Raw genomic sequence first — 27,125 nt, forward strand, 5'->3', positions numbered from 1 at the left:
GCGTCCAACTCTTGATTTTGGCTCAGGTCATGATCTCATGGTTCATGAGCTCAAGCCCTGCATCAGGCTCTTTGCTGACAGTGAAGATGCGGCTTGGGATTCTCTCTCTCTCTCCCTCTTTCTCTGCCCCTCCCCCACATGCTGACACTTGTTCTCTCACACTCTCTCTCTCAAAATAAATAAATAAATAAACATTTTAAAAAAGTGTTTATCGTCTAATTCCCAGAATTTTGTGAATTTTCCAGTTTTCCTTCTGTTACTGATACCTAATTTCATCCTGTTATGGTCAGAGAAGATACTTTGTATGATACCTATCTTTTTAGATCTATACTAATAGATAGTATTAATAATAATACTATATAGTATTATTTATATATATATAATAATAATAGTAATAGATAGTATTTGCTTTGTGGCCTAAAATATGATCTGTTCTAGAAAATGCCACATGTGCACTTGAGAAGAATGTGTATGCTGTTGTTGGGTAGAGTGTTCTGTGTATGTCTGTAGGGTCTAGTTGGCTTGTTGTGTTAGGTCTTCTATTTATTTACTTATCTTCTGTCTGGTTGTTCTGTCCATTGTTGTAAACAGGATACTGAAGTCTCCAATTATTATTGTAGAACTGTCTATTTCTACCTTCAATCATGTCAACTTTTGCTTCATATATTTTGGTGGTCTGTCCTTAGGTGCACAAATGTTTATAATTTGATATCTTCTTGTATTAAAACTTTTGCTAATATATAATGTCTTTCTTTGTCTCTTGTAAACTTTTTTGTATCTAAAGTATATTTTGTTTCATAGTAGAATAGCCACTTCTGCTCTATTTTGGTTGCTATTTGCATGAGATATTTTTTACCACTTTAACTTTCAATGTATTTGGCTCTGAAGTGAGTTTCTTGTAGGCAGTATATAGTTTGATCATGTGTTTTTATCCATTCTGCCAATCTTTGTCTTCTGATTGAAGAGTTTATCCATTTATATTTAAAGTAATTCCTGGGGCACCTGGGTGGCTCAGTCGGTTAAGCATCCGACTTTGGCTCAGGTCGTGATCTCACAGTTCATGAGTTGGAGCCCTGCATTGGGCTCTATGCTGACAGCTCAGGGCCTGGAGCCTGCTTCAGATTCTGTGTCTCCCTCTGTCTCTGCTCCTCCCCTGCTTGCACTCTGTCTCTCTCTCTCAGAAATAAATAAAGATTAAAAATTTTTTTTTTAATAATTCCTGGGGCACTTGGGTGTGGCACTTAGGTAAGTGTCTGACTTTGATTCAGGTCCGTGATCTCACAGTTCATGAGTTGGAGCCCTGCAACAGGCTCTGCTGTCAGAACAGAGCCTGCTTAAGATCCACTTTCCCCTCTTTCTCTGCCCTTCCCCCTCTCAAAATAGATAAACATTAAAATAAATTTAAAAAGTAATTACTAATAAGGAGGGACTTTTGCTATTTTGCTATTTGTTTTCCATATGCCTAATAGCTTTTTGTCTTTTATTTCCTGCATTACTGTCTTCTTTTGTATTTACTTGATTTTTTGTAGTAAAACATTTAAATTCCTTTGTTTCTTTTTGTGTATATTCTATAGCTATTTTATTTGTGGTTACCATGAGGATTGCATTTGACATCCTAAAGTTATAACACTTTACATTTAATCAATATCAAATTAACTTCAATAATATATAAAAACTGTTCTTTCACTGCTGTCTTCCCATCCTTTTTAGTTATTGATTTCATAAAATTACTTTCTTTTTAAAAAAATTTTTTTTACATTTATTTATTTTTGAGAAACAGAGTGAGACAAAGCATGAGCAGGGGAGGGGCAGAGAGAGAAGGAGACACAGAATCCAAAGCAGGCTCCAGGCTCTGAGCAAGCGGTCAGCAGAGCCTGATGTGGGGCTCGAACCCATGAACTGTGAAATCATGACCTGAGCCGAAGTCGGACACTCAACCTACTGAGCCACCCAGGCACCCCAATCATAAAATTACATTCTAATACATCATGTGCCCTATAAAATAACAATTCTTTTAAATAAATTAGTCTCTTAAATTATGTATAAAATAAGATTTGGAACTCCAAATTTCCAGTAATAGTAGCTTTGATATTTGCTCATGTGTTTACTGTTATTGAGATCTTTATTTCTCCATATGGCTTTGATTTACTGCATAGTAACTAGTAATTTCACCCTGAAGGACTCAGGGTGGAGAAGGTCAAGTGGTAATGAACTCCCTCAGCCTTTATTTATTTGGGAATGTCTTGATTTCTCCTTCACTTTTGAAGGACAGATTTTCTGGATATGGGATTCTTGGTTGACATTTTTTTTTCTTTTGACACTCTGCTAATCTGCTAATTATCTCATTTATGATCCCTGTATGTAAGATTTGCTTCTTACTTGAAGCTTTTAATATTCTTTGTCTTTGTTTTTCCAAAGTATGATTATAATGTGCCTCAGCATGGATCTCTTTGAGTTCATCTTACTTGAAGTTCATTGAACTTCTTGGATGAAATCTGGGAAGTTCTTAGCCATTATTTCTTCAAATATTCTTTCTGCTCCTTTCTCTCGTCCTTCTGGAACTCTCACAATATATATGTTGATCCACTTAATGATATCCCAGAGGTCCTTCAGGTTCTGTGCTTTTCCTCAATCTTTTTTCTTTCTGTTCCTCAGCCTGGATACTTTCCTTTGTCTTACCTTCAAGTTCACTGATTCTTCCTTCTGCCTGCTTAAATCTTCCTTTGAATCCCTCTAGTAAATTTTTCTTTTCAGTGATGGTACTTTTAACTTCAGAATTTCTTTTTGGTTTCTTTTTAGGTTTTCTATCTCCTTGTTAATATTTCCATTTTGTTCATACATAATTCTCTTGACTTTCTCCACATCTTTCTTCAGTTCTTTGAGCATTTAAAACCATTGTTTTAAAATCTTTGTTTTATATATCTGACATCAGGTCATTTTCAGTGACAGTTTCCATTTATGCATTTTTTTCTCCCTTTGAATAGGCCTTTCTTGTTTATTTGCATGCCTTATAATTTTTTATTGAAAACTAGACATTTGGATCCAGTACTGTGGTAACTCTGGAAGTAAGATTCTCCCCCTTCCTCAGAGCTAGTTGGTTTTTATTATAATTAATTAATTTATTTATTTTGTTTGTTGCCATAGGCTAACTCTGTGCTGAGGATCAGCCTGAGGTGTAACCTTCTAATTTCTTTTCTGAGCCTTTTACTGAGCATTCAAAGGACACTTTCTAATTTTCCATGTACATGCAGTTGTTTTTGTATGTCTGAGTCTTTAGTGTCTGACTCCCAAAGCGGGGAGAGGGAAAAATGAGAAGAGGTGGGTAGATAAAGGACACTAGTTCTTTAAATTCCCTGGAAGTCACTTCAGCGGTAGCAGGATGGTCTTGCAACAAGAGTGGTTGTCACCTCTTCATCTGCACATTTGTGATCAGAAGCAGCAATCAGTGATCACAGCATCGACCTGATATTTGGAGGTAAGGGCCTTTTGTTGCCTACTTTGGCTATCACAGGCTGCTCTAGGACCACGTGTACAGCTGCCCATCACGAGTCTGTGGGTGGGCAATGTGTAGATGCTACTTTGCTAAGAGCTGATATTGACTGAAATTAACCACAATTTTATGCCCAAATCTTCCCCCTGGAAGTTTTCAATAGATTCCAAAGTAGTTTCAATAGAGCTCCAAAGTAGTTACTTCAGACAGATTTTAATTGCACAATTGTCTAGGTAGAGAGACAGATTCCTGGCGTTTCCTACTCTACCATCTTCCTAGCAATGAGCTTTATTTAGCCTCTTAAGGCCTGTTCTCTTAAGATGAAAAACTTCCTGATCTCATACAAATGTCTTGGATATGTGCAACCACCAGCATAGTCAATGGGAATAGTTTCATCATCCTCAAAAAGAAACCTTGTACTCTTTAACTATCAACTCACTATCCCTCCCTGCCCCCAACCCTAAGTGACCACTAATCTACTTTTTATGTCTATGGATTTCCCTATTCTGGATATTTCATATAAATTGAACCATATAACGTATTGGCTTCTTTCTCTCAGCATAAAGTTTTCTTTTCTTTTCTTTTTTTAAATATAATTTATTGTCAGATTGGTTTCCATACAACACCCAGTACTCATCCCAACAAGTGCTCTCCTCCCTGCCCATCACCCACTTTCCCCTCTCCCCCACCCCCCATCTATCCTTAGTTTGTTCTCAGTCCTTGAGAGTCTCTTATGGTTTCCCTCCCTCCCTCTCTGTAACCCCCCCCCCCCAAAATGGTCTTCTGTTAAGTTTCTCAAGATCCACATATGAGTGAAAACATATGGTATCTGTCTTTCTCTGCCTGGCTTATTTCACTTAGCATAATACCCTCCAGTTCCATCCACGTTGCTGCAAATGGCCAGATTTCATTCTTTCTCATTGCCAAGTAGTATTCTATTGTATATATAAACCACATCTTTATCCATTTGTCAGTTGACAAATTTAGGCTCTTTCCATAGTTTGGCTCTTTCTATAGTTTGGCTATTGTTGAAAGTGCTTCTATAAACATTGGGGTACAAGTGTCCCTATGCATCAGCACTCCTGTATCCCTTGGGTAGATTCCTAGCAGTGCTATTTCTGGGTCATAGGGTAGTTCTATTTTTAATTTTTTGAGGAACCTCCACAATATTTTCCAGAGCAGAAAATAGTTCATTTTTGCTTTAATTCCTTTGCCTTTGGAGACATGTTGAGTAAGAAATTGCTACGGTTGAGGTCAAAGAGGTTTTTTCCTGCCTTCTCATCTAGGGTTTTGATGGTTTCCTGTCTCACATTCAGGTCCTTCATCCATTTTGAGTTCATTTTTTGTGTATAGTGTACGAAAGTGGTCCAGGTTCATTCTTCTGCATGTTGCTGTCTAGTGTTCCCAGCACCACTTGCTGAAGAGACTGTCTTTATTCCACTGGATATTCTTTCCTGCTTTGTCAAAGATGAGTTGGCCATATGTTTGTGGGTCCATTTCTGGGTTGTCTATTCTACCCCACTGTGTCTGTTTTTGTGCCAATACCATACTGTCCTGACGATTACAGCTTTGTAGTAGAGGCTAAAGTCTGAGATTGTGATGCCTTCTGCTTTGGTTTTCTTCTTCAATATTACTTTGGCTATTCGGGGTCTTTTGTGGTTCCATACAAATTTTAGGATTGTTTGTTCTAGCTTTGAGAGGAATTCTGGTGCAATTCTGATTGGTATTGCATTGAATGTGTAGATAGCTTTGGGTAGTATTGACATTTTAACAATATTTATTCTTCCAATCCATGAGCATGGAATGTTTTTCCATTTCTTTGTATTCAGCATAAAGTTTTCAAGGTTCATCCATGTTATACTGTTTTATTTAAACAATTTTTTTTTTTTAATTTTTTTTCAACATTTTTTATTTATTTTTGGGACAGAGAGAGACAGAGCATGAACGGGGGAGGGGCAGAGAGAGAGGGAGACACAGAATCGGAAACAGGCTCCAGGCTCCGAGCCATCAGCCCAGAGCCTGACGCGGGGCTCGAACTCACGGACCGCGAGATGGTGACCTGGCTGAAGTCGGACGCTTAACCGACTGCGCCACCCAGGCGCCCCTAAACAATTTTTTTAATGTTTATTTATTTTTGACAGAATGAGAGACAGAGCATGAGCGGGGGAGGGGCAGAGAGAGAGGGGCAGAGAGAGAGAATCCAAAGCAGGCTCCAGGCTCTGAGCTGTCAGCACAGAGTCCGACATGGGGCTCGAACTCACAGACCACGAGATCATGACCTGAGCCGAAGTCATGCCCCCATGTTATGCTATTTTAAATACTTCATTCCTTTAAATTCCTGAATAATATTCCATTGTGTGTGGGTATACCAAATTTTGTTTATTCATTCTTCAGTTGATGAATATTTGTATTGTTCCTACCCTTGGCTATTATGAATAACACTGATGTAGATATTCCTATACAAGTTTTACTGTGGGCATATTTTCATTTCTCTTGTGTATGTGTCTAGGAGTGGAATTACTGAATCATATGGTAACTCTATGTTTAAACATTTGAAAAACTGCCAGACTTTTGTCCAAATTAGCTGCACCATTTTACATTTCCGCCAGCAGTGGATGAAGATTCCAATTTTTCCACATCCTCACCAACATTTGTTATTATCTGCCTTTGGTTCTAGCCAAACTTGTGGGTATAAAGTGATATCACATTGTGGTTTTGACTTGCATTTCCATGATGACTAATGATGTTGAACATTTTTTCATGTATTTATTGTCCTTTTGCATATCTTCCTTGGAGAAATATTTATTCAGATCATTTGTGTATCTTTAAATTGGGCTATTTTTCTTTTTATCATTTGGCTGTAAGAGTTCTTCATATATTCTGAATATATGCAAGTCCCTTATCAGATATATAACTTGCAAATATTTTTGCCCATTCTGTGGACTGTCTTTTCACTTTCTTGATACTGTCTTTTGAAGCACAGAAGTCCTTAATTTTAACTAAGTCTAATTTATCCAGCTTAATGTTTTCTCTTTTTTCATGCTTTTGGTGTCATATCTAATACCATTGCCAAAGATGAGGGCAGGAAGATTCACTTCCATGTTTTCTTATATGAGTTTTTATATTTTGTTTCAGCTTTTTAAAAAAAATATTTATTTTGAGGAAAGCACAAGCAGGGGAGGGGCAAAGAGAAGGGGCAGAGGATCTAAAGAGGGCTCTGCACTGACAGCCTGACAGCAGTGAGCCTGATGTGTGGCTTGAACTCATGAACCACGAGGAGATCATGACGTGAGCAGAAACCAAGATTCAGTTGTTCAACTGACTAAGCCACACAAGTGCCCCTGTCTCAGCTTTTATATTTTAGTCTTTGATCCATTCTGAGTTAATTCTTGTATGTGGTGTGAAATAAGAGCCCAACTTTATTCTTCTGCATATGAATACAGAATTGTTCCACACCATTTGCTGAAAAGACTATTCTTTCCCTATTGAATGGTCCTGGCATCTTTATTGAAAATAAATTGATATAGACACATGGGTTTATTTCTGCACTCTCAATTCTATTTCATTGACCCATGTCTACCCTTATGTTGGCACCACATTGTCTTGATTACCACTGCTTTGCAGAAAGTTTTGGAATCAGGATACATGACTCCTATTTTGTTCTTCTTTTTCAAGATTGTTTGACTACTTGGTGTCCCTTGTCAGTTCCATATGAATTTTCAAATCCACTTGCCAATTTCTACAAAGAAATCAGCTAGGATTCTGGCAGGGGTGGCACTGAATCAGATCAGTTTGTGGAGTATGCCATGCTAACAATATGAAGTCTTCTGACTTACGAACATAGGATGTTCCCCCATTTATTTATTCTTTAATTTCTTTCAACAATGTTTTATAGTTTTCAGAATGTAAGTTTTGTACTTTCTTTATTAAATTTGTTCCCAAGTATTTTATTATTTTTGATGTTTTTGCAAATGAAACAATTTTCTTAATTTCAGTTTCAGATTGTTAATAGCAAATATATAAAAATACAATGGACTTTTGTATATTAATCTTGTGTCCTGCTACCTTGGTGAACTTGTGTATTAGTTCTAATAGTTTTGGTTTTTTTAAGTGGTTTCCTTAGGATTTTCTGTATGCAAGATCATATTATCTGTGAATAGAGACAGTTTTTTGTTTTCCTCTCCAATTTGAATGTCTTTTATTTTTTTTTTAATTAAAAAAAATTTTTTTTTTAACGTTTATTTATTTTTTGAGACAGAGAGAGACAGAGCATGAACAGGGGAGGGGCAGAGAGAGAGGGAGACACAGAATCTGAAACAGGCTCCAGGCTCTGAGCTGTCAGCACAGAGCCCGACGCGGTGCTCGAACTCACGGACCGTGAGATCATGACCTGAGCCGAAGTCGGACGCTTAACCGACCAAGCCTCCCAGGCGCCCCTTGAATGTCTTTTATTTCATGTTCAGTGATTCTTGGAACTTGCCACACTTTGCTGCAAATGAAGTCAGCTGCTTTGAGGGAACATCAAGAACCATTTATTTCATGGTTTGCATCTCACCCTACACAAAATCTCAGAGTTCTGGAGCTCAGAATAGCAAGCTTCTCTCTGTGTGACATCCCATGCTCTTCCATTGTAGTGGGGGAGAACACATAGATATTTATGGCTTGACTGTCCCAACATCAAACCCCTGTTTTATGAACTAGGCCAAGGGGATCAGGCCCCAGTATTCTCAGCAATACCACTCAAGGTGGAGCCTCCATTTTCTGAGTGGGAACTGGGCAGAAAGGAGTCTTCATCTCTGGGCCACTCTCACCTGAGATGTGGTCTCAGTAATAGAGACCCAACCTGGAAGGGTTGGGAGGGAGGGGGATGGAGTGTGTCTCAGTTCAAATACTATGGAATCTGTCTGTTCTTGCCGCATCACATTTCAGCAGATTTTCTTGGATAAATGTTTCTTCATATGGTGTATGTCCTTAGGACCATTTCCATAAACCTTAAATGATTGTTTTAAAAATAATTTTTATCAGTTTTACTGGGGAGTGGGTCCAGAGACCTCCTTATGCTGTCATGCTTGGAAGACTTTCTCTGTGTGACTCATATTTAAGGCTCTTCATTTATCATTGAGTTTTCAGTCTTGGGCAGATATTGGTTCTTGATTTTTTTAAAAAAAATTTTTTTGAAATTTATTTATTTTTGAGAGACAAAGAGAGACAGAGCATGAGTGAGGGAAGGACAGAGAGAGGAGACACAGAATCCGAAGCAGGCTCGAGGCTCTGAGCTGGCAGCACAGAGCCTCACATGGGGCCTGAACCCACAAACTGCGAGATCATAGCCTGAGCCAAAGTTGGTCACTTAATCAACTGAGCCACACAGGCCCCCTGGTTTTTGATTTTTTAAAAACATGAATACTCATTTCACCCTTATTTGTTTAATAGTCAAAGATTAAAGACAATCCAAATGCTCACCAATAGGTGAATGGATAAACAAACTGTGATGGCTCCCTACAATGAACACTACTCAGCCACAAAAAGGAATGGTCTATTGACTCACTCAACCATGCTATTACGTGGAGTAAATGGCAGAAAAAGGCAGACAATGCATGGATCTACTCAGAAAATGCAAACTTGTCCACAGGGACAAAAAGACTGTGGATGTATGCGGGTGGGAGAGAGAAGGGGTGGGGTAATTATTCATGGGAACAGGATACCTGGAGGAGTGATGGGTATAGTTATTATCTTGATTGTGGTGATATTCTCACAGGTGTAAAGCACGTCAAACTTATCAAACGGTACACTGAAAATATATAGTGTACCATATGCCAATTATATCTCAATAAAGCCATACAAAATAAAATGAAGAATTAAAGCCCAATTGTTGGTCATATAGTTTCTCTTATAGTGTTGACTTTTGCTACTGAGTAGTTAGCTAGCTAGGTACATCCATGCTATCTGAACCAACTAGTTTGCAATGTTCTGGGAATAGCCAAGATCTCCCTGAAAATTGGCCGATTCTCTTCCACACCCTGTGTTAACTTGACAAGTGTCTTTTATTAAATAAAGGACAGAGAAATGAAATGGCCAGTTATTAGGCCCAAACTGATGCATTCTTGACAGAAATCATTGACTTTTATTTTTGCTGGGGATCCATTAAACTAATCACAAGGAGACACACCATTTCTACCATTACTTTGTGATGAGTCATTAGCTGAATTAGCTAGGTGCCTCCTACTTCCACACTCCAAACGTCAAGAGTTGCGCGAAGCTGAATTCGCTTTGAGTTTGAACGTGCAAAGCAACCACCCTTTGTCCTCAGCATATGGCCCAGAGCTGAACAATGAGAAATATGTCGGAAGGGAAAAGGAGGTCTTCTGCTGCTTTAAATCCAAGCAAGACAAGGAGGGGGTATGTGGCTTGCAAAGCCGGCCAAAATAATTTCCTGGTGTGGGAGGAGCTGGGTCGGTTCACAGGCCACCTTTGGCCCCTCACATCCCTTTCATGTTTCCTGAAGTCTGGTTCTGTCTGGCTCCCTTGTTCAAGCCCAGGGACTTCCTGTGGGCTTCTGACTGGCTGGTACCTCCCGGGATCACTTCTGCTTCCTCTTTTCCCTCCTTCTTCCCTTATTTCCTGTGTGTGACAGATCAGGCAGGTTCTGAGGGGGGAGGCATTTGATTGTGTGGATTCCCCTCCAGGCTGCTAGGGACTCGCTTTTCAAAGAGAATCCAGGCATGTTGTGTGAGAAGCTCCCTGTAGGAGCCTATCTTGGCCTGAGTTGTATGGAGATTAACTATTAGCCTAGGCTCCCTCATAACAACTTTAAGCTTTAAGCTTTTAAGCTTTAATCACTCAACAGTGATTTTTATACTCAGGTGAAATATCTGTCTTTAATGCAGAAAGTGATTCCAAATGTAATGTAAACTATCCCAGGAGAATGGAGGTCTACCCATAGCTCCAGGTTTTTAATGACAGGCTGGACAGTGGCTGCAGCCATGAAGCATAGGGGCCATTCCTGACACACAGGCCTGCTCCCCATCCTTCCAGGCCCCTCAGAGTGTAGCCCCAGGTGAACCACTGCTGAACTGGGAGACAAATTACTTTGATAAACCCAGCCCAGCAGGACTGTACAATCCACTCTTCCCATGGAGCTTTGGTCTGGGCCCACTATAGCCTTCCTATAAGACGCACTTCCTGTGCTTGAGAGTCAACTAAATTTTAATTTATTGCAGAATCTGGAAACCATTCTGAGCTTCTTGGAGACAGGTACAGGCTAAAGGTTTTAAGAGGACTGATCACTTCTGAAAACCCACCTGCATTACAATTATCCCTCACTGTCACTACTGAACTGTCACATTTAAAAGGAAAGGACAATGAGAGGGGCTTTTAGGACTCATAATTGTCTCCAAACTTTTATAGGCAGATTTTAAAGACCATGGAGGCCTACTATTCTCCATTTCTACAGAGAACTGCACTTTGGGTAAAAAACAATGTGGTTGGGAAAAAGCAGCACCAGCACGAGGCTGGGGGTGGCCACCTCGTCTGCAACAAGCAGGAGCAGTCACCACCCACATTGGAGACAGGAGTGCATGGCCTTTGATGCCGTTTCCAGACAAATATTGGGCCCATGGTGCGCTGGCAGAAAACAATAGCCTTGGCTGCTTTTGCAGATGAAAACCTAGGAGAAACGCCTGGCAGGCACAGGCCCTGGGGTGGAACCTGCTTCCACCAGTTTCTAGGTGCCGTCCTCACCAAGTTCTGTCACTGCTCGGTGCCTCAGTTTCCCCATCTGTACACCAAGAAGCACAATAGACCCTTCCTCATGGGCTGAGTATGAGAGTTAGGCAGTGAGATGATGTAGCACAGTGGGACAGCACAGGTGCGCGGTGAGCTCACAGCACTGAGAGCTACTGTTTGTGTCCCTGTTCTGCGGTGGGCACGGAATCAGCCTGAGTCCCAGGCAATACTCTGATTCGTGGACAACACAGCAGGAAGCACAGGGCTCTCTGGAGGGGAAGGAAAGGCCCCGTTCTGGCTCAGGGGCAGCTATCCTGTGCAGGCCCTGGAGCTGAGCACTCCGGGTCCTTCTGGGTTTGGTGCTGTCTGGGGGGTGCAGGAGCCCCAGTTACCTCTTACATGTGCAGTTGTTTCTTTCTCAGTCTGTCCCCTGGTCCTCATGATGCAGGACACCCTCTCCAGCAGCAAGCGGTTATCCCTGTCGATGACCGCGAGACGCTCCTCCTCGAGCTGCGGACAGACACACAGACACATGGGGGGCCTTCGGAAGCACCAGCTGCATCTAGGCCATTACCGTGCAGATTTACTTAGCGGATTCCTTCAACCCCACATTTCCTTTGACTTGGGCACGCTGCAGGTTTATACTGCCTCTTCAAATATCAGCAAGAGCTGTTGTAGCAAGCTTCAACAACGAGTATGACACATGCAGGCTCCTTTGTCTATAAATCGGGATACGTTAGGAAGGGGCCAAATTTCATATGCTCAGAATGGAAGTAGCAGCAAGAACGCTATGATTCTTTGTGAAATTGGGTTACCGTCCAAAACTCAGTGAATGATGCTAATGAGGAAACCACTTCATGTTTTAAGAGAGGTGATTTTATACTGTGCAGAAGAAGAGATCGGAGCCCAGAAGAAATGAAAAATCTCTTGTTTTAGGTTTTAAAGTTCACTGATCTATTGATTTGCTTGAGGATGACGTTTAGCTTCTGCTCTGCCCACTTCAGATATCATCACTAACAGGCACATAAAGAGCACACAGCATTTTGTTCTGGAGGCACTACTGTCAGCATAGCCATGAGCACCAGACGGCTTAAACTTCAAGAAATAAAATATCTGTGGAGGTCAAGAAATGGTCTTGTTTGAAGGAAGGGTACCGATTGCTCCAGAACGGCCCTGCCACTGCGCCTTCCTGCCCCTTCCGCCCTCTCCTCTGCAGACAAATGTCTGCAGGAAGACTGGAGAAGGGTCCCCATGCCCCTACTACCCGCCTGTGCTGGCAGAGTGAGGTTAACGGGCTGCTGACATGGCCCGGCATTGTCAACAACAGGAACCTTTATCCCTTGCCGAGCCGGCTGTTTCCATTTCTGGGGTTTCTGAGGCCACATTTCCTCAGTTACAAGGGCAACTGAGGAAGAACTGGCATTACCTTCAGCTTCTTGAGTTTCAGGCAGAGGTGGCTGAGGCTCAGTGGGGCGCGAGTGTCCACGAGGGGCTGGGCATCCTGGACCTGTGACACAGAGAGGCAATGTGACCCCAGGCACACTTTTAGCCGGCAATTAACATGAACTCAGATTGGACAGCTTCTGGGCTGTGGCACCAGGGACAAGTATAGATAATTGTTTGTGGCACTGAAGAGACCATGTCAGCCTTGGACAGACACTCCTGAATGAGGCTCGGGCTTGATTCAGAATCCAAGTATCCCCCGGAGGCCAACGGGCAGCCCTGGGAAATGAGTCATTTTCAAGTAGAGAATTAAGTGGGTATGGAGTGAGGACTCATGAAATGTAACTGCCAGTAGACATTTCTATTCTGTTGTCAGGCCTTTAAGACTTGAATTGTGAAACCGTGTCCACCTCATTCTACTTTCTGAGCCTCCAGCAACATGCCCAGGATGGGCACCTGAAACATTGATTAACTCAAAAATGATCTCTGCAGTTTCCCATCAGAAAATACGCAAAGAAGGGAAGAAATTTACAGTTTAAAATGTGTTGGACTGGGACGCCTTGGGTGGCTCAGTTGGAAAAGCGTCCAACTTCCGCTCAGGTCAACATCTCAAGGTTTGTGAGTCTGAGCCCCACATCAGGCTCTGCGCTCTCAGTGCGGATAGGATCCTCTGTCTCCCTCTCTCTCCACCCCGTCATGCATGTGCTCTTTCTCTCTCTCTTTCTAAAATAAGTACTTAAAAATAAAATAAAATGTGATGGAGTAAGTACGCGAGGGCTATCTGTATTACCATCTGCAATAAATAGGAATCTCCCTCCTCCATATTCTAGATACTTGGTGTAGACCAAGGGTTGGATGGCAAGAATGTTGAAAAGCATGCGCAGGAATTGGCGCTTGGCCCCTAACATGAGGGAGGACTAAAGAACAGAAACAAGGGAGAAACACAAACACATACATGACCTGGAGGTTCTCTGTCACTGTGTGTGGAAGAAGATAAGACCAGAGGTGGGCTGGTGGGCCACACAGCTGGGGTATTCATCCAGTCATGCAGCTGTGGGGTGGTGAGCAGAGGTGTGCCTCTGTGCTGTGGGTAGGGTCTGCAGGAGTCAGGCCTCCCAGGAGGCGTGTGTCTGTTGGGGTGGGGATGAGGGAGAAAGGGGTGCTGAAGAATGGCCCAAGTCTTGCAGCTTTGATGCCTGGGGACTCCAGGACAAAAATAAAGATGGTGAGTAGTCTGGGGGGGTGGCCAGTAAACCCTGTGTTGGGTGGGGCTATCTAGAAGCAAGTTAGTTGGGCTACAGGTAAAAATTTTAGGCTAATTATGGTTATTAAAAATATTACACTATGGTGGCTTAGCTGGTTAAGCATCTAACTTTGGCTCAAGTCAGGGTCTCACATTTTGGGAGTTTGAGCCCCATGTCGTGCTCTGTGCTGAACAGCTTGGAGCCTGGAGCTTGCTTCGGATTCTGTGTTTCCCTCTCTCTCTGCATCTCCCTGCTTCGTGCTCTGTCTCTCTGTCTCTCAAAAATAAACATTAAAAAATTAAAAAAATTAAAGTATGACACTAGCTTGCTTTATTATAGCACTTGCTTTTGACCAAGGTCTTTGGAACACGCTGTCTTCCTAGATGCTCCTCTTGCCTATTATGCGCATTACATACAAATGAAAGGAAGCTCTTTCGCACAGAGACATGCCAGTTGAAAGATGAAGAAAGAGTGGAGACACTGAAAAGTTGCCATTTTATAGTCACCATAGCACAGATTGGCTTGGCACAATCACCAACTGATGTTTAATCTTGGGGGAAAGTATGATGGAAAAGATGGAACTGGAGTAACTAACAGCTGGAGACAACTGCCAAGGTGGACATGATGGCAAGTGACAGGGTTCACCTCCAAGAACCACTGACAGGCTTAGCACCAAGAGATATCAGGAACCACAAATGCCTGGAGAGGCCCAGAGTGGGGGCTTTTGTGAGTCTTTCCAAGAAACTGAGACCCCTGACATTGTCTTCACTGTCTCATGAGGCAGGTGGCCAAGTTCTCCCCACAGAAGATACCAGAACTTCTTCTCTGGAGAAATGGGGTATGGGGGACTCTGGCTGAGGGCAAAGTGGGTGCGGCTGAGGTGGGGGTCAGTGCTTCTCCCAACCCTGTGCCTAAAACTTCACAGGTTCCCCAGACAGATCTCCAAGGAGAGTAAACCACACATGCTCCAAACACCACATGCCTTGACATGGGGAGTCCACACAACCGGATTGGCCGGAGTATGTAGAGCCTCCAGTCAATGTCCACGACCTCCTTCTCCAGACACTGGAGGGATGTCTCCAACATGAAAGAGAGAGATAAGGACACTAAACAGGGGGTGGAAGAAACAGGGAAGATGAAGGGATCAGAGAAAAACAGCAAGTAAACTGTAAGTAACAAGCTTGGGGAGACAAAAGAGGGTGCTGTGTCCATAAAACAAGAATGAGATTCTAGGAAAAAGAAATGACTACTGATATTAGCCCTTGAAAATTAAAACTGAAATAAAAATTGAACAAAGGAGCTGAGGATGAAACTAAGGAACCTCTCCAAAATGAGCCAAAAACAGAGAGATGGGCAGCAGAAGAGAAAATAAAAGGAAACCAGAGGGTTGATATTGGGTCTCTGACATGTAACTAGTAGGGTTCCTAGAAAGGGAAGGAATTTTTAGATTCTCTCAAATGAAAGGATCCATCAGAATGAACTCAAAGAGACTCACATAAAAACATGTCATTACAGAATGTGAAAACATCAGTAATAAAGATGAGGTCCTTCCTAGAAGTTTCCGGAAAGAAGCACCCACAGTCACACAGGAGTCAGAATGGCACTGGATATTTAAAAGAAGGTGGTGGCTGCAGCAGAGGGCTGGCCATCCGTTAACATAGCTCATGCTCCCCCAGCCGCAGTCTGGAGCTGTCCCTGGGAAATGGATGTCCTGTCAGGGACAGCATTTCCCAGGACTCCTGGCACTTGGGAGTGGCCATGTGATGAATTCTTGCCAATGCAGCATCAGCAGAGTGAAGTTCCAGTTTTAGGCCAGGTTTTCTAGGAAGCAGGTGTGCTTTCTGTGTCCTCTCCCCTCACAGAGCCTGATGGTGGAAGAGCCACAGGTGAGTGGAGCTGGTCTGGAGTCGCCCACACACGGGCACAGGAGCAGGGATTACACGAGGATGATGTTAGGGCCTATTTGTTATAGCATGTCTCATTACCACAACTTAGGATGAGGGCCAGTGCCTTTAACATACTGAGGGAAGGTGATTTCGATCCTAGAATCTCATACCAAAGTTTCTATCAAGAGAGATGAGAGAATAAAAGCATTTCTAACGCAGAGACAAAACAGAAAAGAAAAAACAAAACAAAACAAAACAAACCCAAGCAAACGAAAACCTCTGCTGCACTTGGGAAGCTCCTGCACGATGTGCTTCATCTCAGCGAGGGCGTAAACCAAGATGCTGAAAGCATGGTGTCCAGGAAAAGGGTTTTCAACGTGGGAGACGGCACAGGGAGCTCCCGGCGCATCATCAGCTCAGTGGGCCCAGAGCGTACACAACGTGCCATCCCACCGGAAGCAGGACGGTGGAGGGAGGACTGCTGAAGAGGGGTGGGGGGTGGGGGACTGAAAGACTATTTGATGTTCTTGAGTGTTTGAGAATTTATTCATCAGCATTTGATGACTGATGGAATATGGAATATTTGAGAAAAAATAACTACAAATATACAAAAAACTCAAGCAACGTGACAACAAAGCAACTATTAACCCTTATAAGAAATTGTAAGAAAGGAGATATAATTACAACTTGACTGAAAAATAAGTGGTTTTGCATAGTCATTATAACTGGTTATTGACTTAATAAAAACCGATTATATTTATATTGAGAAGATACGGCAAATGAGCATATTCTTCTGAAAAATGGAGGTCAAAACCAGGAGAAACTGCCAGACGCGTTGAGCACGGCTGCCTTGGAATGGGGCTTTGCCATGGGGAGAAACTGCTGTTTTTCTTAAAGTGTTTTGGTACTTTTTAATTTTTTCAAAAGTGCTTACATTACTCTGACAAAAATTAAAAGTAACTGAAGAATTATCGAATGAAAAGATCCAGTCCAGGGAGTACTAGAATGGAGAGAAGCATAATCCTCCGTGTAGGCTCTCCAGGGCCAACAGCACAGGAGAGGCGGCCAAGCCTGGCCGAGTGCAAGAGCCTGACACCCCGGTGACGCAGAAAGGCTCGCCTCGGCCACCTCAGCTGCCGGTGCGGCTAGAAGACAGTGTAAACAGTCCTTTCCAGTTGGGTTTTGCCAGACGAGTGTGCACATGGAATAGAGCGTTCTGATGGCTCTGGAAGATCAGCAGCCTTGACCCTGCTCTGCCTCCTTTGTTGCACCATCTACGGGTCCCACCAATGTGTTTCAGAAGTGTGGGGGGGAGGGGGCAGAGACCGGAGCAACGATATTGAAGAGCCCCTCCCCCCATAGAGAATTAACAAGCGCAAACATCCTGTCCTATAGAGACCTCACATTGCACCTGACACTGTATCCTACTTCAGCCCGCCCCCTGCACCTCCCCAGGCCACCCCATCCTGAAGTCAGCCCCTATCCTTCCCACCTGTGTCTGCATTTTTACCACTATGAAGGCACCCATAACCAATATTTTCTATTATTATCTTTTTTAAATTTATGGAAATCATGTTTACCTACCCACTCTGCTTCTTTTTCCACTCAAAATTATGAATTTAAAAAAATGTAGTATAAAATTTTAACCATAAATAAAAATGAGAAAAATAGTATAACAAACCCCCATGGAGTCTCACTCAGCTTCACCAAAGCTAACTAGGGGCCAATCCGGTTTCATCTCTGCCCCCACCCACTGCCCCTGCCCCACCTGAGATTGTAGCAAATCAAACCAAGCAAATCTTTTTCATCCTTAAACATCTTAATATATGTCTTCAAAACATAGGGAACCTTTTAAAAGTACATGCTTACAATACCATAATCACACCAAGTTGACAAGTTCTTTTTTTGTTTGTTTGTTTTAATTTTTTTTTCAACGTTTTTTATTTATTTTTGGGACAGAGAGAGACAGAGCATGAACGGGGGAGGGGCAGAGAGAGAGGGAGACACAGAATCGGAAACAGGCTCCAGGCTCCGAGCCATCAGCCCAGAGCCTGACGCGGGGCTTGAACTCACGGACCGCGAGATCGTGACCTGGCTGAAGTCGGACGCTTAACCGACTGCGCCACCCAGGCGCCCCGACAAGTTCTTTTTTAAAAAAAAATTTTAATGTTTATTTATTTTGGAGAGAGAGACACACAGAGTGTGAGCGGGGGAAGGGCAGAAAGAGAGGGAGACACAGAATCGGAAACAGGCTCTAGGCTCCGAGCTGTCAGCACAGAGCCCGACGCGGGGCTGGAACTCATAAACCCTGAGATCATAACCTGGGCTGGGGTCTGATGCTTAACTGTCTGAGCCACCAGGCGCCCCTACAACAGTTCTTTAGTTAAGTATTCAGGCACCGCCCACATGTCTTCTATTATCCCCTCCCCTCTCCTCTCTCTTGTTTGCTTGTTGGACTTAGGACCTAGGTCAAAAGGTCCATAAATTTTACTTACTTGATGTATCTCTTGCACCTCTTTAAATTATAGTTTTTGCCTCCATTTCCGCCCTTGCAATGTGTTGTAGGGAAATCAGATAATTTGTCCTGTAGACTTTCTCAGTCTGGATTTTGCTGACTGAATGCCTGGCACTACCTATAAACTGATAGTTAGAAATTCAGGTTCAATTGTTTTTTCCTTGGCAAGACTACCCCATGGTGATATTTTATCACAAGGTATACATTTCTGCTTATCTCTGTTTTTGTGAAAATTAGAAACATTCTGATTCTGTCATCCATTTCACATTTATTTGCTGGAATACGTCTACACTTCACTTTTGCAGGATAACTGCATTCTCTTTATTTACTAATTTTCAAAATAACAAGTTGTTCTTAGCACCTTCCAAAGGGGGTGGATAAGGTGTTTCTGTTTAACATCATTAGGAAGTAAAAAATTCAAACATATTTGATGTGTTTCAGTACACTGCCATTGACATCCTTTTTGATAGTCAACATGTCCCTCTGGGGCCAGTGAGACAGTTGACTTTTATTTTTTATTGCTTAATTTACATCCAAGTTAGTTAGCACATAGTGCTATAGCGATTTCAGGAATAGATTCAGTGATTCATCCCCTGTGTATAATACCCAGGGCTCATCCCAACAAGTGTCCTCCCTAATGCCCTTTGCCCATTTAGCCCATCCCCTCTCCCACAACCCCTCCAGCAACCCTCAGTTTGTTCTCTGTATTTAAGAGTGCCTTCTGTTTTGTCCCCCTCCTCATTAAAAAAAATTTGTTTCCCTAATGTTTTTTGAGATTTTTGAGACAGAGAGACAGACAGACAGAGCATGAGCATGGGAGGGGCAGAGAGAAAGGGAGACACAGAACTGGAAGCAGACTCCAGCCTCTGAGCTGTCAGCACAGAGCCCAGTGAGGAGCTTGAACTCATGAACCATGAGATCATGACCTGAGCCGAAGTTGGACGCTTAACTGACTGAGCTACCCAGGCACCCCTGTCCCCCTCCTTGTTTTTATATTATTTTTGTTTACCTTCCCTTATGTTCATCTGTTTTGTATCTTAAAGTCCTCATATGAGTTAAGTCATATGATATTTGTCTTTCTCTGACTGACTAATTTCGCTTACCATAATACCCTCCAGTTCCATCCACATAGTTGCAAATGGCAAGATTTCATTCTTTTTGATTGTCGAGTATCAGATACCACATCTTCTTTATTCCTTTATCTGCCGATGGACATTTGAGTTCTTTCCATACTTTGGCTATTGTCAATAGTGCTACTATAAACATGGGGGTGCATGTGTCCCTTCAAAACAGCCCACCTGTATCCCTTGGATAAATACCTACCAGTGCAATTGCTGGGTCGTAGGATAGTTCTATTTTTAATTTTTTGAGGAACCTCCACACTGTTTTCCAGAGTGGCTGCACCATTTTGCATTCCCACCAGCAGTGCAAAAGAGTTCCTCTTTCTCTGCATCCTCAACAACATCTGTTGTTGCCTGAGTTGTTAATGTTAGCCATTGTGGTTTTGATTTGTATTTCCCTGATGATGAGTGATGTTGAGCATCTTTTCATGTGTCAGTTGGCCATCAGGATGTCTTCTTTGGAAAAGTGTCTGTTCATGTCTTTGGCCCATTTTTCACTGGATTATTTGTTTTTGGGTGTTGAGTTTGAGACGTTCTTTATAAATTTTGGATACTAACCCTTTATCTGATATGTCATTTGCAAATATCTTCTCCCATTCTGTCGGTTGCCTTTTAGTTTTGTTGATTGTTTCCTTTGCTGTGCAGACGATTTTTATCTTGATGAGCTCCGAGTAGTTCATTTTTGCTTTTGTTTCCCTTGTCTCTGGAGACATATTGAGTAAGAAGTTGCTGTGGTCGAGGTCAAGGAGGTTTTTGCCTGCTTTCTCCTCGAGGATTTTGATAGCTTTCTGTCTCACATTTAGGACTTTCATCCATTTTGAGTTTATTTCTGTGTCTGGTGTAAGAAAGTGGTTCAGGTTCATTCTTCTGCGCGTCGCTGTCCGGTTTTCCCAGCACCACTTGCTGAAGAGACTGTCTTTATTCCATTGGATATTCTTTCCTGCTTTGTCAAAGATTAGTTGCCCATACGTTTGTGGGTCCTTTTCTGGGTTCTCTATTCTGTTCCATTGATCTGAGTGTCTGTTTTTGTGCCAGTACCACACTGGGATTGTGATGCCTCCTGCTTTGGTTTTCTTCTTCAAGATCGCTTTGGCCATTCAGGGTCTTTTGTGGTTTCATACAAATGTTAGGATTGTTTTTTCTAGCTCTGTGCAGAATGCTGGTGTTATTTTGATAGGTATTGCATTGAATATGTAGATTGCTTTGGGTAGTATAGACTTTTTAACGATATTTGTTCTTCCAATCCAAAAGCATGGAATATTTTTCCATTTCTTTGTGTCTTCTTTAATTTCTTTTATAAGCTTTCTATAGTTTTCAGTGTATAGATTTTTCACCTCTTTGGTTAGGTTTATTCCTAGCTATTGTATGGTTTTTGGTGCAATTGTGAATGGGAACGATTCCTTGATTTCTCTTTCCGTTGCTTCATTATTGGTGTATAGGAATGTAACCTATTTCTGTGCATTAATTTTATATCCTACGACTTTGCTGAATTCATGGATCAGTTCTAGCAGTTTTTTGGTGGAATCTTTTGGGTTTTCCATATAGAGTATCATGTCATCTGCAAAGACTGAAAGTTTGACTTCCTCCTTGCCTATTTGGATGCCTTTTATTTCTTTGTGGTGTCTGATTGCTGAGGCTAGGACTTCCAATACTATGTTGAATAACACTGGCAAGAGTGGACATCCCTCTCGTGTTCCTGACCTTATGGCAAAAGCTCTCAGCTTTTCCCCATTGAGGATGATGTTATCAGTGAATTTTTCATATATGGCTTTTATGATCTTGAGGTACGATCCTTCTATCCCTACATTCTTGAGGGTTTTTATCAAACAGTTGGCTTTTTAAACAATGTTAATAGCCTTGACAGCTTTTTTGCTTTCTGGAGTGACAAGGTGATACAGGGTTATCTTGTAAATATCCTATCTCAACTGGGAATCCACCATTTTTACAGCAAAGCCTGGTTCTTCCAGTGGGAAATGACATTTAGAGACCATGGTCTGGGTGCTAGTTTTGTTTATACTGGGTTTTTTCTTTGAAGGCCTTTGCCATAGACAAAGCCCATTTGATCCTTCCAGCTCTAGTTCAGAACCCCATTCCATTTAGTTGGGCTCATGAGTCTTAGTTCTGTATTTCCCTTCTCTCGAGCTGTAATTCCCAGTTCTCAATGACACCATCAGAGCTACTCATTGGCTTTATCCCACCCTAAACACCCATGGTCCATAAGAATAATACTGACTTCTCGTGGACATTGGCAACATATTTATGTCCCTCGGGTAAGGGAAACAAAGGCAAAAATAAACTACTGGGACTATACCAAAATGACAAACTTTTGTACAGCAAAGGAAATCATCAACAAAGAGAAAAAGGAACCTACAGAATGGGAGAGGATATTTGCAAATGACATATCTGATGAGGGGTTAGTATCCAAAATAAGATATTTGCAAATGACATATCCAGTAAGGTTTAATATCTAAAATATATAAAGAACTTGTCTAACTCAATGCTGAAAAACGATCCAATTAAAAAATGGACAGAGGCCCTGAAAAGACATTTTTTCAAGGAAGGCATCCAGATGGTCAACAGACACATGAAAAGATCCTCAACATCACTCATCATCAGGGAAATGCAAATTGAAACCAGTGATAGATCACTTCAAACTAGTCAGCATGGCTAGTATCAAAAAGACAAGAAATAACAAGTGTTGGTGAGAATGTGGAGAAAAGGGAACCCTCATCCACTGTCGGTGGGAATGCAAGTTGGTGCAGCCACTGTGGAAAACAGTATGGAAGTGCTACTGGTGTGTAGTACTCAAAAAAATAAAAATAGAAATACCATATGATCCAGTAATTCTACTACTGGGTATTTACCAAAAGAAAGTGAAAACACTAATTCAAAAGGATATATGAACCTCTATGTTATATATAATATATATAGAGTATATGTATATATGTATACACTATATACATATACTATATGTATATACATATACTATATACATATAGTATATACATATAGTATATACAAATAGTATATACATATACTATATACATATATACATATATGTACACTATATATAGCATATATATATATACTATATGTATACTATATATATGCTATGTATATACACTATATACATATACTATATACATATATTACTCAACCATAAAAAAGAGTGAGGTCTTGTCATTTGTGACATCATGGGTAGACCCAGAGAGATACAATGTTAAGTGAAATAAGTCAGAGGAAGACAATATGGACTCTTAATAACCAAACAAACAAACACCAGACTCATAAATACAGAAAACAAACCAGTGGTTGCCAGAGGGAGGAGAGGTGGGGAATGGGTGAAACGGACGAAGGGGGTGAGGGGTACAAACTTCCAGTTATCAAATAAGTAAGTCAAGGAGATGAATAGTACCACACAGAGAACTGTAACAACCCTGTATGGTGACAGATGGTGACCACACTCATGGTGACGAGCCCTGAGCAACGTGTAGGACTGTCGAGTCACCGTGGTGCATACCTGATGCTAATACAGCATTGTGTGTCAACTCTACCTCAACAATAAAAAAGAAACACATAAATGTAAAACATAAAGACAACTGAAATAGTTCCTCTCAATATGGTTATGAAACCAACTGCACCTGCACTCAGGTTCATTTTATTTTCGGTATTTGGAATGCTTTTTAAGTTTAATTTTGTTTTATAATATGTAACATATTTACCTAGCTCCAAAGTCAAATCTGTCAAACAAGTGCCTTTTCTAAGAGGTCCCTGTCATCTTTGCCCTGCTCCCTGATGACAAGTCTAATTTTGCTGTCACACCTTTCATTTCTGAAAATATGAGGATATATAATAGGTGTGTGTGTGTCAATATATTTATATATAAGTATATATAGATATATTTTCAATCCCTCTTTTTTGGATAAATGTAGCACATTTTACACATCTTTCTCCATGTTGCTTTTTCAATCTCACAATATATTATAGACACAATTCTATAGTAGTCCATAGAGAGGTTTCTTATTCCTTTTTTGGACCTGCATAGTACTTCATCATGTAAAAGCATCATCCTAACTTACTGACCCAGCTTGTTTTTGATGGACATTTGGGTTAGCTCCAATTTTGCTATTACAAATATTGCAGCAATTAGCATCTTTTGCAATTTCTTTTTGGATCTTTGCCAGTGTGCCTCTGGAATGGGTACTGCTGGGCTAGAGGCCAAGTGCATGTGCAGTTTCGTTAGGTATCACTAAATCCCCAGTGGGGCTGCTCTCTGCTGCATGCCCACAAGCGCTGCTGACACTGCTTCTGTCCCAGAGCACTGCCAACAATCTGGGGCATTTTTGCCAGCCTGATAGGTGAGAAATGGTATTACAGTGCAAATTTCATTTGCATGTCTCTAAGTGAAATTGACCAACTTTTTGTAGGTTAAGAGCTGTTTGCAATTGTTTTTCTGTGAACTTTTGTTCATATCACTTGCCCATCTTCATATGGAGTGGTTTGCATTTTTCTTCTTATTTTTAGAGGATCCTTGCATATAAGGGTATTAACCTTTTGTGATATAAGTTGCAATTACTTTTCCCAATTTAAATTTGATTTTCTATTGATTCTCCTGGGTTCTTCAGATATTTACTCATTTCATCTACAAATAGAAAAAAAAGCCAGATACGTATTTCATTTCATTTTCATGCCTAATGGATTTGTCTTGTCTACTTGCTTTGGCTAATACCTCCAACACAATTTAAAAGGGTATATCAGAGTGTAGGAATTCTTGTTTTATTTCTTACTTCATAGGGAATACCTTGAGTGTTTCCCTATTTTAAAAAAATGTTTATTTTTTAGAGAGACAGACAGAGTGATAACAGGGGAGGGGCAGAGAGAGAGGGAGTCATAGAGTCCAAAGCAGGCTCCAGGCTCTGAGTTGTCAGCACAGAGCCTGATGTGGGGCCTGAACTTATGAACTGCGAGATCATGACTTGAGCCAAAGTCAGATGCTCAACTGACTGAACTGCCCAGGTCCCCCTAGTGTTTCCCTATTAACTGAGATACTGTCTTAGGGCTGAGATATTCATATTTTATTATGTTAGGGAAATATCAGTAGCAATTTTTCTATACTAAGATTATTTTAGTTTTATTTTTAGCATGAATGGGTGTTCAGGCTCTAAGATAGAAGGTCCTGTTGAGATGCTAGACTGACGACAAGGCACTGGATTCTAGAGATGCTTTGGGCACAGCATTTTCCATAAATCTTTTTTCCCCCTTCTAGTGCATCAAAGTCCTTTATGTTCCCAAGGAAGCCAAGCGGTAAGAAACTAAATAAAGAGCTGGCTCCTCTTACTCTTAATAAGGAAGAAGGATTTGTTTAAGTTTTAGTGCCAAGTGGTGAGGTCTGGGGTGGTAAAAAGAGGCCTGCTGGCTCTCCCTGCTGCCTCCAGGGGGTGCCGTGTGGCCTCTGCTCCAACACCCTTCTGCTCAGGCCCAGATTCCAGTCATTCACTGGGGCCTTCCCCATCTGGAGCATCTCATCTTCCCACCATGAGGTCTGCACCACAGGATGGCCCTGCCAGCACTCTGCACCCTCTGCCCTCTGATGTCCTCCTGTCCTGACCTCTCCTCTCCTCGCCAGAAAGCCTCTGCTGGGACTCTTGGCACCACCCCCACCTGGACTGGTCCCTCTGGCCCCGGTTGCCCCCTTGTGTACCCACCGTGCCCTTCTTTTCAGCTTTCTTAGTTGACTGTACCTGAGACTGGCTCCCTGTCTTCACTTCATTCCCTTCCAGGTAAGACGCATGGCCCTCCCTTTAACACCTGATGCTGGGATCGTGAGTTCCTGGGTCCGCGCCCTCTGCTGCTGGGCATGCCATATCGGAGTGTTTCAGTGCTGCCTTCTTAGGCCCAGCAACCATGTTGTTTCTGGGACGTCTCGGAGCTGCACTCATCAGGGCCATGTGATTTCACACTCCACAGCCACACCTGGGTCCCACACCAAACGCCAGCTACTGGCTCTCCCTCTTCATAGCCCCCCACTTCCCACCCTGACCATTTCAAATCTTCTTTGTCTTACAGTCTCTTAGGCATAGAGCCTAGCTACTCACTTACATTGGGGGTGTTTATCAATCACCTACCTCTTGCCGGGGACAATTCTAGTCTCTGGGACACATCCATGAACAAAACCCTCATGGCATTTACATTCTTATCTGTTATTCAAAGAGGCGATGCCAACTGATTTGGTACTTATTGTCATACTCTCTCTTTCAATTTTTCCCTGCCAACCACTATTTGCTAACCGTGACTCACTATGTGTTCTAGGTACTGAGGATATCATAGCAGCAGAATGCAGTCACCGCCCTCCCAGATGGGAGAACAAATAGGACAAAATAAACACATGACATCAATCATGTGGTGACATGAGATGGCAGACACAGGAACCAGAGAGGGAAGAGGGTGTGCTTCTTAAGAGAGGGCACAGGGAAGATCGTAGGAAGCCCGGAGGTCTGAGGAAGTGGGGGTGAGCCTGAGGAAAGCCGGGCTCCCAAGGAGGTTAGTGGGTGCAGGGCCAGGTGTGCGTGGGCACTGGAGCAGCCTTGAAGTAAGTATGACCTCCCTGAGAACACAGTGTCCCCACCACCCAGGCAGGCAGAATCCTGGGAGGAGTAGAAAGGCTAGCCTGGATCTTGTATTCTGCAGAAACCCTGGGTCCCTGCCCTGGGGAGATGCCTTCAGAACATCACAAAGCAACACCCCCTCCCCAGGATGCTCCCTTCTTAAGAGCATTTCTCAACTTTGAGAAACACAGACACGGAGAGACAGCACCGACTGAGCACCATGGAGTTGGATGGCCCCACTGACATCTCAGTGGCCACTACGGCAGGCCATTTTGAAAGCACAAGGTGACCTTCTCAAATGATACCCACATTTGCAATAAATAAATGGAAATAATAGCATATCTCCTAGTAGAGATAAAAGTCAGTTTTTAGTTCTCCCTGGAACATGCTGTTTTGATAGGGAGAGGGCACTGGATCTTTGTGTCTTAACACACTTTCAAATCATTTAGGAAAAATTAAGTACTTTATAAACACGCCATAATTCAGAGTCTTAAAATAACCATAATCCACTCAACAGAATTTTTATTGTGTGGCAACACACATGACCAACCTTTTAAGGAAATATCATTTCAACCGTTCCATCTCTGAAAATAAAATTAGCTTTTGGTTTCCAGGCAAAGCGCTGGCATTTTGCGGGTGATGCCCTGGCACCTGCCTTTCCTACCTTTCTCCGGTGATGCTGGTAGGCTTTCTCCCAGGTGCGCTGTCCCTGCATCTCAAACAGCAAAACCCACTGCTCCCTTCCACTGGCGGCCTTGGTGCAGGCTGCTGAAGGCTGTGTTTGCTGGGTCACCTGACAGTTGTCATGGTGCCCAAGCCAGGCAGAAAAGAAAGGGCAAGAGGAAGCTTAGCAAAGGAGAATTGAAGATCCTTCTGTTCCAAAAGGGTATTTTCTCAAGAGATCTTAAGTAGCTTAGTGACGCCGTCTTTATGCCCACTGCTCACCTCCCCTGTGCTCATGGAAAAGGTCAGAGAGTTGGTCCTTCAACAGACTTTCCCCTTCCCCTCCTTTCCCTCTCCTCTCCCTCTCCTTTCCCGTTCTCTTCCTCCCTTTCCTGCTTCCCATCCAGCCCCCTTTCCTATCTTTGAATAACCT

At 42.3% G+C, this 27,125-nt stretch overlaps 1 protein-coding gene across 5 annotated transcripts in view; it reads right to left on the minus strand.

Annotated features, from left to right (window-relative positions):
* Positions 1–26,818, minus strand: part of CFAP97D2 (CFAP97 domain containing 2) — a 35,589-nt gene extending 8,771 nt beyond the window's left edge. For 2 of the 5 annotated variants that reach the window (XM_058741598.1, XM_058741604.1), the window contains exons 1-3: positions 26,694–26,818; positions 12,642–12,722; positions 11,615–11,725 (exon numbers count right to left, since the gene is read on the minus strand). In XM_058741598.1, coding sequence (XP_058597581.1) covers positions 11,615–11,725; positions 12,642–12,722; positions 26,694–26,744 — 243 coding nt within the window. In that variant the 5' untranslated portion in view covers positions 26,745–26,818. Of the gene's footprint in view, positions 1–11,607; positions 11,726–12,641; positions 12,723–26,693 lie in introns of all 5 variants that reach the window. The other 3 variants (XM_058741620.1, XM_058741612.1, XM_058741589.1) reach the window with 3 other exon arrangements.
* Between the last annotated feature and the right edge of the window lie 307 nt (positions 26,819–27,125).

Source organism: Neofelis nebulosa, chromosome 1 (genome assembly GCF_028018385.1).
Source record: "Neofelis nebulosa isolate mNeoNeb1 chromosome 1, mNeoNeb1.pri, whole genome shotgun sequence".
Classification (NCBI taxonomy): domain Eukaryota; kingdom Metazoa; phylum Chordata; class Mammalia; order Carnivora; family Felidae; genus Neofelis; species Neofelis nebulosa.